Source organism: Malania oleifera, chromosome 12 (genome assembly GCF_029873635.1).
Source record: "Malania oleifera isolate guangnan ecotype guangnan chromosome 12, ASM2987363v1, whole genome shotgun sequence".
In the NCBI taxonomy this organism is placed as follows: domain Eukaryota; kingdom Viridiplantae; phylum Streptophyta; class Magnoliopsida; order Santalales; family Ximeniaceae; genus Malania; species Malania oleifera.
Window position 1 is genome coordinate 8907134 of NC_080428.1, and position 18298 is coordinate 8925431.

At 36.4% G+C, this 18298-nt stretch overlaps 1 protein-coding gene across 3 annotated transcripts in view; it reads right to left on the reverse strand.

Moving 5' to 3' along the window:
* The window catches only part of LOC131144080 (uncharacterized), a 50399-nt gene that overhangs the window by 18163 nt on the left and 13938 nt on the right, over positions 1-18298 (reverse strand). For 2 of the 3 annotated variants that reach the window (XM_058092459.1, XM_058092460.1), the window contains exon 2: positions 7695-7789. In XM_058092459.1, coding sequence (XP_057948442.1) covers positions 7695-7789 — 95 coding nt within the window. Of the gene's footprint in view, positions 1-7694; positions 7790-12208; positions 12262-18298 lie in introns of all 3 variants that reach the window. The other variant, XM_058092457.1, reaches the window with a different exon arrangement.

Below are 18298 nucleotides of genomic sequence, written 5' to 3' on the forward strand. Positions count from 1 at the left end.
GCACTTGTACCCAACATCCAATCTCTAATTTTGTTTGTTATGATTTCTTGTGACCCTCTTACTATTGTCTTGTTAGTACTCTATCTTCTGTTGCTTTTCCAAAATATATTATGCAGCCTTATCCCATTCTAGGTGGAGGAAGACAAGGGTTGAAGAGATGCATGCACTACATGATAATGATACTTGGGATTTAGTACCTCTTCCTCCTGATAAATCTGTGGTTGGTTGTTGCTGGGTGTACTATGTGAAAGTCAATCCTGATGGTTCTATGGCTCCTTTGAAGGCCTGCCTTGTTGCTAAATGGTATGCTCAGGTTTATGGTTTGGATTATTTAGACACATTCTCTCCGGTCCCTAAACTTGCCTCAGTACGTTTGTTCATTTCTTTAGCCACCCCTTGTAATTGGCCTCTACATCAGTTAGATGTGAAGAATGATTTCCTACATGGTGATCTTCATGAAGAGGTATATATGGAGCAACCACCTAGGTTTGTTGCTTAGGAGAAGTTAGGCTCAATATGTTGGCTTAAGAAATCATTGTATGGATTAAAACAATCTCCAAGAGCATGGTTTGGCTGTTTTAGTGCTATAGTACTTGAGTTTGGCCTCCATTGGTGTGCAGTAGATCACTCTATATTTTATCGTCATACTCCATCTGGCGGGATTTTTCTTATTGTGCATGTGGATGACACTGTGATCACTAGTGATGATGATCGAGGCATCCAGAACCTAAATCTTTTTCGACAAAGTAAGTTTCAAATGAAGGACTTGGGACCATTGAAGCACTTCTGGGTATAGAAGTATCGCAATCTCATACGGGAACTGTCTTGTCACAAAGGAAGTACGTTCTTGATCTTTTAGATGAGATGGGGCTGTTGGGATCCAAACTTGTTGATACACCCATGGATCCCAATAGTAAGATAGTGCCAGATATGGGTGATTTGTTGTCGAACCCAAGTCAGTACCGGAGACTAGTTGGAAAGTTGAATTATCTCACAGTTAATCGATTATATATATCAATCGCAACAAGTGTTGTGAGTCCGTTTCTCGATTCCCCGAGAACATGTCACTAGGATGCAATAATTCACACTTTGAGATATCTCAAAAGTACTCCAGGGAGAGGTCTCTTATATCAAGATCAAGGTCACACTCATATTCAAGGATAAACGGATGCAAATTGGGTCGAGTCACCTTCCAACCAAAGATCCACAACCGAGTATTGAATCTTTGCTGGTGGTAATTTGGTGTCTTGAAAAAATAAGAAACAAACTGTGGTGGCTAGGTCAAGTGCTGGGTTAGAGTATAGGGCTATGGCGCACACTACAAGCGAACTTGTTTGGTTAAAAAACATGTTTGAAGAACTACATTTTCCACATTCTCAGTCTATGGAGTTGATGTGTGATAATCGAGCTACAATTCATATTGCCTCCAACCCAGTCTTCCATGAGCGGACAAAGCACATTGCAATTGATTACCACTTTATTTGGGAGAACCTTGTACAAAAGCTCATTACAACCACTCATTTGAATTCTGAGTTTCAGCTTGCTGATTTGTTCACTGAAGCCTTGGGAGGTGCTCGTGTGAAATTCATTTGTAACAAGATAGAAGGATACGATATATTTGCACCAGCTTGAGGAGGAGTGTTAATGGTTATTAATTCATTTAGCTTATTATTATGTGTTAAGAGTTTTGTTAGGAATAAGTGTGAGTTAGTAAGGGTATTATGGTCATTCATATTGTACTTGACATATATAATAAATAGAGGGAGAGACCTATCATTGAGTTTAGGTGTTCCATTTTACCCAATTACTCAACAGGAATGATCCAAGCGATAAGGACTCAAACTGGATGAAGATGTAGGAGGATAGTACATAGATAATAGTTTAGGATTTAGAAGGCTATGTAAAGGAAGGGACTCATCAAGGTCAACAGAACTCAAGGACTCATAATAGTATGGTTTAGAATAAGAAAATGTGACATTAGTAGAGACAAAGAATAGATGAAAAGTAGGGCTATAACAATGATATCCCTTCTAAACACATGAATAGCCCAAAAAAATACATTTGATATCACGAGGATTCAACTTGTCCATCCCTAGACATAGTTGATGGACAAAGGACACAACATTGAATATATGAGGAAATGGGAACAAAGGAGCCTTCGAGAAGATAATAATAATTGAATATGGGATTTTACCACAAAGAAAAATGATGGCATTTTATTTATTAAAAAGCAAACAATGAGCATGACAGCACTGCAAAAAACTTTGGGGACATCCATTTGATACAATAGGATACAAGTGACTTGGAGAATATGTTTGTTTTTCTACTCTGAAACACCATTTTGTTATGGAGAGTGGCATAAAATGAATGATGGATCATACTAGAATTAGTCATATAGATAGTGAATTAGGTACTTAAGTACTCCTTAGCATTGTCACAATAAAGCATCCTGACTGGCATATCAAACTAAGTCCTTATTTGAGAACATAAGGCACAAAAGATTTTAAACAGCTCAAACTGATGTTTCATTAAATAAAACCAAGTCATCTTGGAGTAGTCAATACAAATGTACCAAAGTATCGAACCCCCAATTTTGACGTGACACGACTAGGACCCCCAAAACATCGAATGGATTAGCATTAAAGGACTAACCGTCCATTGACTAGGGAAGCAAAGGGAACACAATGATGTTTTCCCAATTGACAAGACTCACACTAATGATTAGACATGGAACTTGAGGTAGGAGCCAGCTATTTCAACTTTTCTAAGGATAAATGACCAAGGTGACAATGGATTTGAAATGGTTTACTAGTGGTTGTGCAAGCAATGGGAGTACAGAGTGACTCAAAATAGTAAAGTCCACAAGCCTCACGTCCTGTGCCAATTGTCTTCCTTGTCTTCAGATCCTAAATAACCACAAAATTGGGAATGAAGTTTACAAAACAGTTTAGTGACTACGTAATCTTACTAACAAACATGAGATTGAAAGGGGTTTTAGGAATGTACATGCAGAAAGAGAAATGGTGTATGATTTAATGTTCCTATCCCTTCAACTGTAGTAGTGGACCCATCAGCAAGGGCAAATGGAGGAAAAATCTTAAAATACTGGGGGAGCAGCAAAGAAGTTTGTTACACGTATCATGTGGTCACTAGTGGTCAATAACCCAAGGACTAGTGGGGGAGATCCCAAATGACATACAGACTATAGGATTACATTTTTTAGCAAAAGATGCAATATGATGAGATGCTTATTGGAATGCCTGATGCTGCAAAAACCTTGAATATTCTTGCTTAGAGACAGTTACAATACGCAGTTTACTCGAACAGGTGGCTGATGGGGAAAACATACCTTTGGGATTTGGGGACTCCATCCCAACACACAAACAACCTCGATACAGCAGCCAATTAGACATACACAGAAAACAACATCCTTTTGGAATTCATGGACTCCATCCCAATTGACAACCTTCAACAACTGGAGCAAACCACAAGCACATGATGAAAAAGATAAAAATGAATCGCAAACACAGGGAAATACCACTGTTTCAGGCCCCAATGAACTCACATTGACAAACAGCTTCAGACATACCAAACAATCTGGAATGCAGCACATCACCAACTAAAAAGGTGATCTTTGGACAAAAAGCATGGCAAACAACTTGATAAGAGGAAATCTGAGCAAAAGGCCTGCTCAAAACACTCACACCAGCACGTGGAGTCAGAGCTGCCAGCTTTCGTCAGGCACATAGAGGCACGTAGGATATTCTCTGGCTGTGGAACTTTGTGGGCTAGCAGATTGGCAAGTTCTGTGGCTTGTTATGTGGTTGGTTTTGCAAAATCTTAAGTATTTCTTGAGGTTTTGAAGAGAACAGCAGCATTTGGGATTTTTCTGGAAACTGTAGTGTTTTCCAGCAACTCCTGAACCTGCTTCCTGTCTTTAGTGATACTGATGATCCTTCTACAGCAGCAGGTCTGCGTGGGATATGAGCTGTTTAGGGTTTGGTTTGGTGGCAGATATGCAATTAGGGTTTAGGCTGGATTGCTCCAATACCATGTTGAATAATGAGAAAAATGGAAGACCTTTTCTCAATGATAGGTCTCTCCCTCTATTTATAATATATGTTGAGCACATGCCAATGATCATAATACCCTCACGAACTCTCACTAACATAATACTCTTGCACACACTAATAATGCTAATGACCAAAATAACCATTAACAATGTATGTTAATTCTCATTATCATCAAGTCTCCATGCATGACCCTATTTGCCTCAATAACACAGCGTGTCTTAGCCCCATCATTCAATCCATGCATTGAGCTTCATCATTCTTCTTCAGCTGGGCTGTCAGACCTCCTACATTGCAACTAAAGAAGAAATGAAAAGAACTTCAGCTGGGCTGTCAGACTTCCTGCATTGCCACTAAAGAAGAAACAAAAAGGAACAAGAAGAAGAGAGAGAGAGAGAGAGAGAGAGAGAGAGCAAGGTTTAGGCAAGCTTCTATGGAGGTTCACCAGCAACTCAGCTGCCCTTGATGGCAACTATGATGACTAGAATGGCCCTAGCCAAAGTTCTTAAGTTTATTTATTTCAATATTCATTTTCTTTAAATTATTTGATATACGAATTAAAAAATCTGCAAAACACTGACAGAAAATTTTTACGGGTTTTATTAGTTAATTCTTATGTTTTAATTATTATTACTACTAATTTTCTATTTAAATTATTAAAAAAAATTCTAAAAATAAAAAAAAATCTTTCTAAAATAGGTTAACTTACCTTCTCATACGTCTTAGCTACTTATTTTCATTTTAAAAATAATTGAAAAATCAATAAAAATTCACAAATTCGAAATAAAAATTAAATGTACCTTAGTTGCAAAGTTTCAAAATTTTAGAAGGCCATATATGTTAATATGTTTCTTGCCTAGTGTTAGATGACCACTTCACCTAAAAGCTTGAGGTGTTACGTTGTGTGCCAACAATGTATATCAAGCTTTAAAACTCCCCTACACATGCAGCCCAACAGTATATGGAGAGAAAATCAAGCGATAGATAACAACCATTACAAGGAATGCAATAATCTTTAAATAACACACAATGAATGCGGGCAACAAGACTAGAACCCTAGACCAGTAAACAGCTCTGATACCTTATTAGATCACCACTTCACCTAAAAGCTTCAGCTGTTAGGTTGTGAACCAACAATATATATCAAGCTTTACCACCTAGGATGTATCTAGGGTTATTGTACAGATTGGACTGCATGTTTATTTCCATTTTGATAGTAGATTGCTTTAATTTCTTCGATTCATTTGATTGACCAATCTTGCCCAAAATATGTCATTGGCGTGTGCTGCACTAGCAACAATGACAAATGACCTAAAAAGGGTTTTCACTTTCTACAGCATTCACTCGAAATTACAAGGACAATCCATGAGAATGTTTTTCAAAGGAAAGTTTCGATTTAATATTTGATATCTTGTGTTTGAATGTGATCGTCCTCTTGTTAAATATATTTCCCATGCACAACAAATAAATCTTTGAATTAATCCAACAATAAACACCTAAAGAGTGTGGCTCTCTCCTAGGGTTTCATGAGGTGAAAAAATATTTGCATATCTCATCAAACTACAGTGAGGGATGAAAGGGCCCCAATATTTAAGAAAGGTATTCAATGTTTAAACTATAGGAGGATCAAGGAGTAATTAAGTAAAGATCATTGCTAGTTAAATTTAATGAAATCTAAGGTTAATTAGTTACTATTTGAAAAATTGGTGTGTAGGGTGATGCTAATACTTTTCCCTCACATAATCGTACTCTCGAACTCAGCTTGGCTATGCAGAACCTACTAGTTTTATGACCTAGGAGTAACTTAGGGTTTCATAAATTTGTTGTTAATTAGGTGACTTAACCACTCCAAGGTTAAATGAAAGGTTAGTGGTGACTCCATTGAATTTAAAGAGATAGAAAACCCCATTTTCACCCACTTTTCTTGCCATTGTCAAGAGTCACATCTCTGAAACCGCATGTTATGATAAGCCTATTCTTCTTTGTCTTTCTTTATTTCACCTATTATATTATGCTTTTGCATCTTTTTCGCACTATTCTCTTAACTTACGTAACCATTGCACAACTTTCTTTTGCAAGGCAACTCTTAACCTCATAATTAAACAACAAAAAAATATAACAAACAAGTCATATGATGCCTATGAACAAAAATACTTAGAAGTCCTAGGATACATTTACATGGATACAATTCTTGTCCTTGGAAGTTAGTGGTTTCTTCATTCAAGAACTTGTTGAAACTAAGTGAAGTTCATGTTCAAGAGGCATATGCAAGGCTTAGGAGTTCTAAGATGTAACCCAAAACTTCTTGCATAACATGTCTTGAGATTCTAGGTTCACTTGAATTTCAATGTGCATCAAAGCTTAACTATTCAATTTTACATTGTTTGCCAACATTAAATGTGGCAAATGGAAATATTAAATTCTACACACTTCCTAAAATTTGAGCTTTGTTGAACATTTGAATAAGTTCATCAATGTTCAAGGTATCTCCACAAGTTAAAATTCTTCGCATAAAATTGTATTAGCGAACGACATTGACCTTCCCTGTTGTTCAAAATTTGCACATACCTCCCATAAGGTTTGACAAAAAAAAAAACGCAGACTTGCAATGAGATTTCAAAAATACCACGGACCTTTCCCAAGGATTGGCAAAAAGCACGGACCTACCCTTATATTTGTCAAAAATACAAGCTTGGGGAGAGATACAAGTGTCCCAAAAATTAAATGTCAAGGGAGGTCATGGAATTTTTGAAACCTCAAGGAGGTCTGTGTCTTTTTGCAAAACCTTACAGAGGCCTGTGGTATTTTTGAATCCTTATGGGAGGTTTGCGTCTTTTTGCCAAACTTCAAGGGGCATTAGTGTCCTTTGCCCAATTTTATAGTATTTACATCTAATTCAAACTTTTTCCATTATGTCTAACCACAACTCAACTGCAAAACAAAATTTTGAAGCCATGCTTTAGTCTCAAGCTATGCACAATTTTTATATAGCATCATTGAAACAAAGATTAGTTCCTAATTCTACACATTCAATTTTCCATTCCTCTAAGGAATCCACATAAGGTACATTTAAGGTATTGATCTTCACACTAGTATCACAGCTTCCTAGGAATATTGTATCCATATGGAGAGCATTCCAAGCCTATGCATGGACAAGGCATTCTATTGAACAGAATTTGTTCCAGACATTCTATATTTTGCAACCCTTGGTTTGAGCCCATCTAAAAGTTTTGTTTTCCTTCTAAAGTTTACTAGTATTTTATCTTCATTGATAATATAATGAACTTCAGTTCTATCATTTCCATTACATGTAACAGTGAAGACAACCAATGTAGGACCCAACAAAGAAATGAAACAATCTTACAAGCTTTGTATTACCAAACACAAGGAAGACTGTACTAAAACCAGGGAAAGGCCCACAAATAAGATGGCTACATTTTTGCAATGTGGCCCACTGTTCAACATTTACTTCATTTAAAAGGACCAAGTCAACCCATAAGTAGAATAAAGGGACATGACATGACTTCTTCCCATCATCTTGATTTGATATTCAATCAAGCCTACAGAGCAAGTTTTTAGTAAACAGAAGATAATAACACTTACTACCATCATATACAAATATACCTTGACCTGTTGCTCTTCAGGGGACAAAGATTTCTCTGCACTTCCTTGCAACTTTTTGGAAGACATCTTCTCAAATTTCAAAGATCCACGGCTAGCTGAATCAAATAGGCAACAATAATCAATTGCATACTCAGCATCTAAAAGGTGTACCAAGCACCCATAAAGAAGTAATTCCAATGATGTCAAAATCCATGAGGAAAAAATAAATAAATAAACCTATGTTGCATGTGTCAAAAAATGCAACATTCAACAAATATGATATGCTCCACCAAACTATTTTGCAGCAGTAATAAAAATCTTAAACCAAATATATATATTTTTTTCCTTTCAAGGAACTAGAATAAGATGGGAGAAAATCTCAAGAATAATGTTCTCATAAAAAAAAAAATCTTATTTTGACTACCAAGTCAATGACAAAGACATGGATATAAATGTTAGATGTATGCCCCAAAAGCCATTCAATTAACTAGAACATTTTTTATTCTTCCATATTACAATTAATATAAGGTGTTAGAAGAGAATATGCTATCAGTATTTTATTACTACTAATAATATATAAGAGGGCAGACCAGGAGCTGTACGTAGACTCCAGGAAACTGCCGCTCAATTTTTTCCCCTCTTTTTCTCTTCTTCACCTCTTCTCTTCTCTCATTGTCTTCTTCTCTCCTCCATCTCTAACTTTACAACATGATATCAGAGCATTGATCTCCTTCAAATCTGATTTATCTGAATTGGTTTTCATAATCTGTTTTTCGTTTTTTCTCCTTATACTCCCCAAATCAGTCCTCAAATATGATTTCCCAGTTGGTTATAGAGTCGTTTTAAGACACCCACATTCTGAGTTAGGTTGTGTGTTTTGATCGTGATTTGCTGATATGAAGTCAGTTATACTCTGTTTCCAGTATGCTGTGGCTGCTGTTTCCTCTGTCACTCCGTTTGTGGTTTGCTGATGATGCTGTTTTGATGGCGTGTTTTTGTGATTAATTGCTTGCAATCTTGTTCCAATTGCTGATTGGTTTTGGATGATGTTCAAATATTCATTTCCTGCTCTTCTCTGCATTCGTTTCCAGTTGCTGCCAGCCGTAATGCCTGGAGCTGCAGCCAGGTTGTTCATTAAATGCCTGCAGTAATTTGCTGTGGTCTGCTCTGTTCTTGGTGGTTAAGTAATTTCTTCTAGGATATTGTAAGCTCAGTTCCACAGTCATAGATGCCAACCGAAGTTCTGAACTTTCGAGTGTGTGAAGTGTTGTAAGTTCTGGGCTTTTGAAGTCCTGAAACTGTTGTTTGTGTTGGTGTGTGCTGCCTGACTTCTCAAGTTCCTTCCCACGATAAGTCAGCCATGGATACTACCACTAACTGTAGTAGGAGAAGTTTCGGAGGACGAGGACAAGGTTTGGATGGTGGTCATGGCAGCAATTATGTAATACGACAAGGAGTTCATTGGGGCTCCTCGTCATTGTAATTCTCGCATTTGCACACATTGTGGCAAGGAACATCACACCATTGATCGCTGTTGAGATCTCCTTGGGAAAACAGCTTAGGCCAATAAGTCTCTTGCAAAGGGCGATTCTACTGTTGACACTTCAAATGCACCTAGCCACTCCACTTGAGTACAACATCCACCATGTCCTAAGAGGAATTTAACGATCTTTTTTGCATGGTTCAACAACTCCAAACTCAGTATTTTACATCTAGTGCTATTGTGGCCCATTCAGGTACAACAAGGCCTTCTCACCTATTCATCCTCCTCACCTTGGGTTATAGATTCTGGTGCCTCCCCTCATATGATAGGTAGTCCTAATTTGCTTAAGCCCTTGAACCCGACTACTTCACATCCTAAGGTTACTATTGTTAATGATTCAATTACACCAGTTTCTGGTTTTAGCAATATTTTCTCAATTCCTTCTATTCCTCTTTTGTCTTTGTTATATGTGCCTAAATTTCCCTTGAACCTGCTATTAGTTACTTAATTAACTAATTCTCATAACTATTTTGTGACCTTCTTTCCTTCTCATTTGTTGTTATTTAGGATCTCTGGGCAAAGAAGAGGATTAGTGGAGGGCTTGAGAAGGATGGCCTGTACTATTTCGATGGTGTCATAGTGGGTCCAAAATTTGTCATACGGCTTCCTCAATTTCTACTCATGGTGTTTCTCTTGATTATTGGAATGCTCATTTGGGTCATCCATCCCTTCGCAAACTACAAGAAGTTTTTCTTATGTTGAAATTCTTTTCTCATTTTGAGTGTTCTACGTGTTAGGTAGGAAAGCACATTAGGAAACCTTCTCTGTCTAGAGTCAAGTCTTTTAGTAATCATTGTTTTCTCTTACTTATTCAGATATATGGTTTCGTGTAGAGTCAAGAATTTGACTGGTCATCAATAGTTTGTGCCCTTTGTGTATGATTTTTCACATATAACCTAGATCCATTTGATACAAGATAGGGCTGAATTTTTTAATGTATTTTACTCAAACCAAGAAATAGAAACTCAATTTGGCATCAATATTTAAATTTTTCAATTTGATAATGCGCTTGAATTGTTCAAAATGAGCTTTAGTCTTTTTACTTGGTCAAAGGGATTATTCATCAAACATCATGTATACATACCCCTCAGCAAAATAGAGTAGCTAAACAAAAAAAAAAAAAAACATTTACTTGACATAGCACAACCTCTACTCCTTCAAATACATGTCCCTAAAAAATTTTGGATTGATGCTCTACTTACAAGTTAAAGCCTATTTTTTGCTCAGTAAGATGCCCTTAAGTGTTCTAGGGGGACAAATTCCTTTTCTCCATTGTGTACCCAAAAACATCCATATTCTCTGTTATGCCCAAGGACTTAAATTTCGATTTCGATGGTCTCAATTTACGGAGATTTCGATGGAAATTTCAATTTCGATTTCGATTTAAAGAAATTACGAAAATTTATAGTAAATGATGGAAATTTACAATAAAATTTTAGGAAATATTAGAATAGATGATTATGCTTAATATGGTATCAAAATACATTAAAAAAATGCATATATGACAAGTTTTTAGTGTGTATGATATTAAACTGCATATCGTGAAACAAACTATGAACTGAAGAACATTCAAATCATTATAAAGTTTTGAAGCTATTCCTTTAAGATTTAAGGCAACAAATTATCATTTAAACAACTACATTTTCAATAAAAATTATACATTTAATGATTTAATACCACATGGACTTTCTTGGTGGTTCAAAGTCATCTCTCCTATCCCTATCATTAGGATTTCGAGATGACATATATTGTTTACAATAATCACTCCATGTCATATAATTTCCAAAATATTGAGTATAGGTGTACATGTGTTGTTCATACTCCTCCGTAGTCATCTAGTTCATGGCAGTTTCTACTTGGCCAGAAGATCTTCGTGTACTAGGATTTCTTCTTGCAAGTTCTACTTGTTGTGTATGTCCATAAGATTTTTTTGCATTTGCATACTGGTCATACTCATACCCATATTCTTGGCTTGTTGTCCATACCCATAGGCATGTTGTTGCCAATTTCCATATTGTTGTGCCTGCTCATTTGCATATGAAAACGGTTGGCCATATGTAGATTGTGAGGAGCTGTTCTGTGTAAATTCATAACCACCATAACTATTAGAGTCATGCTCTGTTCCTATACTCATAGATTCCATACTAAAGGAAAAGGTATCCTCTTCTATGTGATGCATCTTCCCTTTTCCCTTTCTACGACTGTACTGCCTATCAACTAGACGTGTTTCTCTTTGTGGACCCTCATCTTCTAGTTGGGAAGGACGTGTATATTCCACTTCTGGTCTATAAACTTGTCATCCTTCATTTCCTCCATATTCCCCACCATCACCACCTTGCCCATTGCTACCGCCGGGGTTAGATCCGTCACCACTAGCATCATCATCGTCTTTATCATCATCACCACCAGAGGGCATAGTGGATGAAGTTCCATATCTAGACCGAAGATTCATTTGTGAATCATCACTACTAGATATTACTTCTTCTACCATTACCTGATTAACATCAATGCCAAAGTCATCTTGCGCATGCTTGGTCACTTGTGGATGGGCACTTCCGTCTTGTTCATCAAGATGGGATGGCCTAATCCATTGAAAAAGTGGATACTCATCCTCATCACCCAATTCAACTGATATGTCAAGAAGGTCCAGGGGATCTTGTTCGGCCACTTTGTCCATTTCGGCCTCCATATCTCTTATTCAAAGCTTCATGTTGTAATAACAAAAAACAAGTTGTTGAAGTCTGGTGTAGGCTAGTTTATTTCTTTGCTTTGTGTGAATGAGTGCAAATGTGCTCCAATTTCGTTCACAAGCTGATGAAGATGCGGTTTCTGACAAAATGCGCAATGCTAGCTTTCTTAAGATTAGAGCACTTGATCCATACATCATCCACCAATCAGCTGTGCAAGATGTTTTAAGAACACAAGTTAGTACTTAGTAGATTGTACTTGAAGTTTGTAACTTTGTATTGTACATTTATATATATATACTTACCAGGTGTCATGGTTACCCTAGCAGCTGCTTCTCCAAAGCTTCTTTTAGCATCTCTAAATAGAATAATCAAAAAAAAAATTGTTATTGAATAATTAAACATGAATTAAGACTTATTTTATTTAAATTTTATTTTAAAAATATAACTCATTTCCAATTTGATCCAGACCCGAGGAATGTGGCTCAAGGGTGTTAAAAACTTTGTGAACTACATCAAGAAAATAAGGATCTTCCCCAACACCTTCTTTGTATTGACATTTTGAATTTAAGAAATAAGCTATCAATCAAATAAAGTAAAATATAAATATGTAATAAGTATTTTGATATATAAATTTCTTGAAATTTATAAATATTTTATACCTGCTACATGAAGAGGATGTTCAAGGGTTCTTTCCCACCGGTCATTGATTACTTTGAGAACCCATCTTGCACTTCTTGCACCTACTTCAATGGCCTCTTTCATCACTCTTATTACTTCAAACACAACTCTTAATGTTGGCCACACTTCACTATCAACTATATGCAATACTCGATATATAGGCTCATAAATGTTACAAACTTTTGCCACTCTATCCCAAAATTGATGGTTAAGAACTGTACTTTCAATTTCTCTACCCATTTTTGTTTGACTAAGAGCATGCTCAGCCCATTCATCAGATGTGAACAGAGATTTTAAACCTACTCTTTTTTTTTTGTAGGCTATCAAGTGTAATGTAGTTTGTAACAAATCGTGTGGCCCCTGGACGCACAATATCCCTTTGACAGTGCTCCCTCATTTTAACAAGCAACCATCCATGATTATATATAAAATTAGTGATCTGTCTCCCATGCAAGATCACTATGCTTATTGCCTCTCTTTTTCTGATCTCTTAAAAAATGAGATCAATACAATGGGCGGCGCAAGGAGTCCAATACAAGTTGAATTTTTTCATTAATTTTAGACCCGCTTTCTTGTAGGCACTACCATTATCGATCACCACTTGGACAACATGTTGCTTTCCTACCTCTTGCACAACATGTTTTAATAGGGAATATATGTATTCATGGTCTTTTATTTTGTCAGAAGCATCTACCAACTTTAGAAAAATTGTGCTTCCTTTCGAGTAAACCAGGAAATTTATGATGGATAATTTTGTACGGCTTGTCCATCCATCACACATAACAGTGCAGCCATACGTGGCCCACTTTTTCTTCACTTCTTCTACGTGGCCTTCCATTTCTTCTACCTCTAAATCAAGGTATTTTGTTCTGATTTCATAGGGTGTCGGTGGATCGACTCCCGTTCTAACTGATTGGCAACCCCATACCATGTTTTTAAAATGAGGTGATTTTGCCTTCTTAGGTGGAACATTATCATATATAAAAAACTTTGAAATCAACCTATTCATTTCTTCTTTTATTTTACCTCCTTTGAATAAAATTTTCACTTTTTTGTTTTGCTGCATCAGACTTGTAATATTGAGAAGGCTTTGAAATATATGGCTCTATTTCTAGCTCTCTCACACTTTGAGATCGCCTCATCGGAGGTTGCCCTCCACTACTACCAGCCCCTAAACTGCCTCCTTGTTGGCTACCTGCAAACCTACAAGATTGGTCTCTTTCCTATTCCATCTGTTTTGAAGCATAGAATGTTTGACAATATGCAGACCTTTCATAGGAAGAAATGTCAGACGGGTATGCAATGTCGTCAACATCATCAACTTCATCAATTTGTTGTGGTTGCATCAAGTTCCCACGCAATTCATTTTTTATTTGATCCATTCTTTCTATTTTTTTGGCCTTAGCTGTTGTTTTTCTTTCTAAAACAATTCTCATTTCCTACTTAACTTCTGAAGGTACTTTGTCGTAGAATTTTATACAATACTGCAGGTCATAATTTGCTAGGTGCATTTTTAATCTTGTTGCACCACCACTCTTCATTTGTATTCTGCAGTATTTGCAAATAAATCCATTCTTTACATTGGGCATCGGGTACCCATGTTCCCATGCTAGATCTTGTTTTCTTCCTTCAGACATTTTTGTAGATAATTTTACTTTCCTACAAGGTAACAATGAATCAAAAATTATGTGTTAAATTAGTCAACATTTTTAAAAGAAAATTATTTGAGATGTTTTATTATCAATATAATATTAATAAATAAGACAAACATTAAAATATTAAATTAAATTTAAAAAATTTAATGATAATGTACAAAATTACTAATAAATTATGGAAATTAAATTAGTCAAATAAATGAAATAATTTAAATTATATTAAGCTAGTAAGTACTTTAATTTATTTAATTACTAGGCTATAATGATTATGTGTTAAATTACTCTAAATTTGTAAAAAAAAAAAATTATTTGGATGTTACTCTACAATTTTAAAATAAAAATATTTAAACGCTAAATAAAGATAAATTAATAACTAAGAGAAATATCAAATTATTAAATTAAAATTACAAAATTAATGATAATTTTTACAAAATTATTATTAAGTAATAAATTTTTAAAATGAATATATTTAAATAAATGAAATAATTTATTAATTTATACTGTAATAAGACAATAATAGTAAAATATTTTAATTTTATTTAGTTACTAAATTTATTAGTTATTAACTTATTATTTTCTATACTAACTTATTATTTACTATACTAGCAAAGTAGTAACATTAACTGATTAAGGGGTAAATACCGTAAATGGGAGAGGAGGGCATTGTCGTAAATATATTGGGGGCAAGGGAGATTTTCAGTAAATAAAAAAACTTAAAACATCTTATTTAAAACATAAACCACAAATTGCCTTTAGTTTTCAGCCCTTTTATTTCGTGGAGCTGGCTGCTGCTCGTGGAGGGAGGAGCGACAGTTGACTCTCGTCTCTCGTCTCTCTTCTCTCGGTTTCTTGCTCGCAGCTCTGCGAGAGCCTCAGCAAAAAGGAAGATGGCAGGCTGGAGTTCTTGCCGCTGGCTGCGACTGTGAGTGTGCGACAACGATGGAGGTGGAGGGTGAAGCCGAAGGCTAGAGGCAGAGGCTCGAAGGATCAGAACAGGAGGGGATCCAAAGGCTAGGGCTTTTCGGAGTTCGAGCTTCGAAGGTGGAGGCAGGAGGTAGCAGAAAATTTGGAATCTAGGGTTTTTTTTTTTAAGTTTGAAGATGGAAGAAGAAGAAGGCTTTGAGAGTTTGAGGTATGTATCCGAATGCTGCATGATGTTAATTTATACAAATAAATTGCATAGTGGTAGCGGTGGAATTATTGGGTTGAATGATGGATCTGCAGAGTATCTCTGCGAAATTTTTGCTTTTTTACTATATACGCTCACGGGTTGCACAACGTGCACAATCACGTGGGAAAAAAAATTTAAAATATGAGAATACTCAGAACAACGCTGAAATTCCTCCCTTGAATTTTTTTTTTTTTTTTTTCCACATGATTTCCAGAAAATTTCAGAAGAACAGCCGGAATGTTCGAAATTTTCTAAATGTCGAACGAAATTTGCCGAAACCTCGAAATTTCGGTCAATTTTTTTCAAAACCGAATCTGTCTCTCAATTTCCTTCCGGGACCCCTTGAAATTCAAAATTTCGGTCGAAATTTTGACATTTCGACCGAAATTTAAGTCCTTGGTTATGCCTTGCATCTTTGGGTGCATATGTTTTGTTCATGTTCCACATACTAGTCAAAACAAGTTCTCTCCTCGTGCTATTAAATGTGTCTTTCTTGGGTACCCAAGAAATGAGAAAGGATATAGATGTTATGATCCCCACAACCTTAGGAAATAAGTTAGTGTTGATGTCACCTTTTTAGAGGGGACACCTTATTTTCCCAGTTTCGATCCTCCTTGGATGAATCTACTTTGATTCCATCAACGATTTATGATCCCCTCCTCTTGTGTTGATCCTCTTGTTCCTACCCTTATTCCTCTCAAGAAATATTATCCCCTCTTCAAAATCCATTAATTATTGATCCAAAGAAACAATTGAAGGTTTATGAACGAAGGAAAGCAAGCAGAGACATCACTACCACCATGCAGGCACCTCCTTTACCCATCACTATTTCGACCTCTAGTTATGGAGATCATCCCAATGTAACTTGGATTTGCCCATTGCTCACCGAGAAGGCACTCAAACACGTGCTCAACAATCCTTAGTTTCTTATCCTATTGCTCATTAAGTTTTAGTTTTTCACCTTTCTAATCCTATGCATTCTTTTGTCTTATCTATTTTCTCAGTTTCTATCCCTTCCTCACATGTTGAAGCACTTGCTAACCCCAGGTGGGAGCATGCAATGGACGTAGAAATGGATGCCTTGCCCACTCAAGGGACATGGGACTTTGTAGATCTTCCTCCTAGTAAAGATTTGGTTAGGATTGGGTTTAGACCATCAAATATCTTCCTAATGGCTCTATCAAATGGCTTAAAGCTCAGTTGGTTGCCAAGGAGTACACCCAAACGTATGATATTGATTATTTTGAGACCTTTCTCCTGTTGCTCGATTAAATTTTGTTTGTGTATTAACTCATTGGCAATTAATTTTGATTGGCCCTTATATTAGTTGGATATGAAGAATGTCTTCTTGTTCGAAGATTTGCAGGGGGAGGTATACATGGAGCAACTTCTATGGTATGTTGCTCAAAGGGAGGATGGTAATGTATACATGTTGCATACGGTCATTTATGGTCTTAAACAGTCTCCTTGAGCCTGGTTTAACAAATTTAGTGTTGTTATTTCTATATTTGGCTTTATCCAGTGCTATAATCATTCAATTTTTTTCCATGAAACGAAGAAATGTATGGTACTTCTAAGTTTTTGTCCGCAAAACAGAGAAAGTTGCAATACTAGTAGTTTAACTTGATGATATCATCATCATGGGCAGCAACCATCATGGGATTGCAAATGTTAAGTAGTGGGTTCAAGTGAAATTTCAAATCAAGGACTTGGGTATTATGCATTAATTTCTTGGTATTGAGATTGTACAGTGTAGAAAGGGGTTAAATCTATCTTAGCAAAAATAAACGTTAGACTTGCTAAGTAAGGCTGGTTTGTTTAGTCTTGAGAACTAAGATAGTTGTGAAAATAGACAAGCCTAATTCGGTAATGGAAATTTATCATCTGCAAGAAAGTGGTTAAGGGGCTGATAATTAATGACAAGTCTTAGCTTTCCTCTTGTCTGCTTTGCCCTCATGTTGACATAGAAAGCGTCACAAGCCCATTGTGACTTAGTGGGCTTGCAATTGGAATAACTCACTTTGGGCCAATAAGTAGTCTTCTGGATTCATCCCTTTATGGCTAGACTTTGTTGGGTTTATATCTTCATTTTTCTTGAATGGAAGGCCAACAAAGAACTCTAGATGCATCCCCTTATGGCAAACCTTTGTTGGGTTTATATCTTCATTTTTCTTGAATGAAAGGCTAACAAATGAACCATTTGAGTTGTGGATCGGGGTGGTAGATTAGGTGTTTTTAGAGAGATTAATGTTGTCATCTATTCCCTCATTGTCAATGGTATTGTCATATTCTGATTTGTGAGCAGATGGTTGGGTCATCATGGTGGCTCTAGGGGGTTGTATTTCTTCTTTAGATGAGCACTCAAATAGTTCATCTTCTATCATGATGGGAAGTGTTGGAAGTGGATTTTCTGCTTTTGATACTTCTTTGGGATGACTTTGTGAAGGATCATCCATCTCTGTTAGCAGTATGGAAATTGAATTTTCTTTCTCCAAAACTCCAATGTGCGGCTCTTGGTCTAGAATGCTTGGCTCACCAACCTTTTATTTGTCCCTTTTCTATGTTGTGGAGGTTGTCGTCGTTTCAACCCTTTGGGTTTGGGTTAGCTGCTGAGTATGTTGCCTTTTTTCAAATGAAGAAAAGAGTCGCAACCCATGAAGGAAGCTTGCATTGATATAGGTTGGTACATTGATGTAGGTCGCTACCCTTGGATCAAAGGTAAGGTTGATCCTTTGTGACCGGTTAGTCATGGGTTTGAGTCCAAGGAAACAGTCTCTCTACAAAAAAGAAGGGGTAAGATTGCGTACACTGTGACAACTCTCCCCTTACCCTTGCGAAGCGAGGAGCCTTATGGCCTAGGGACTCCCCTTTTTTTTTTACATTGGTTG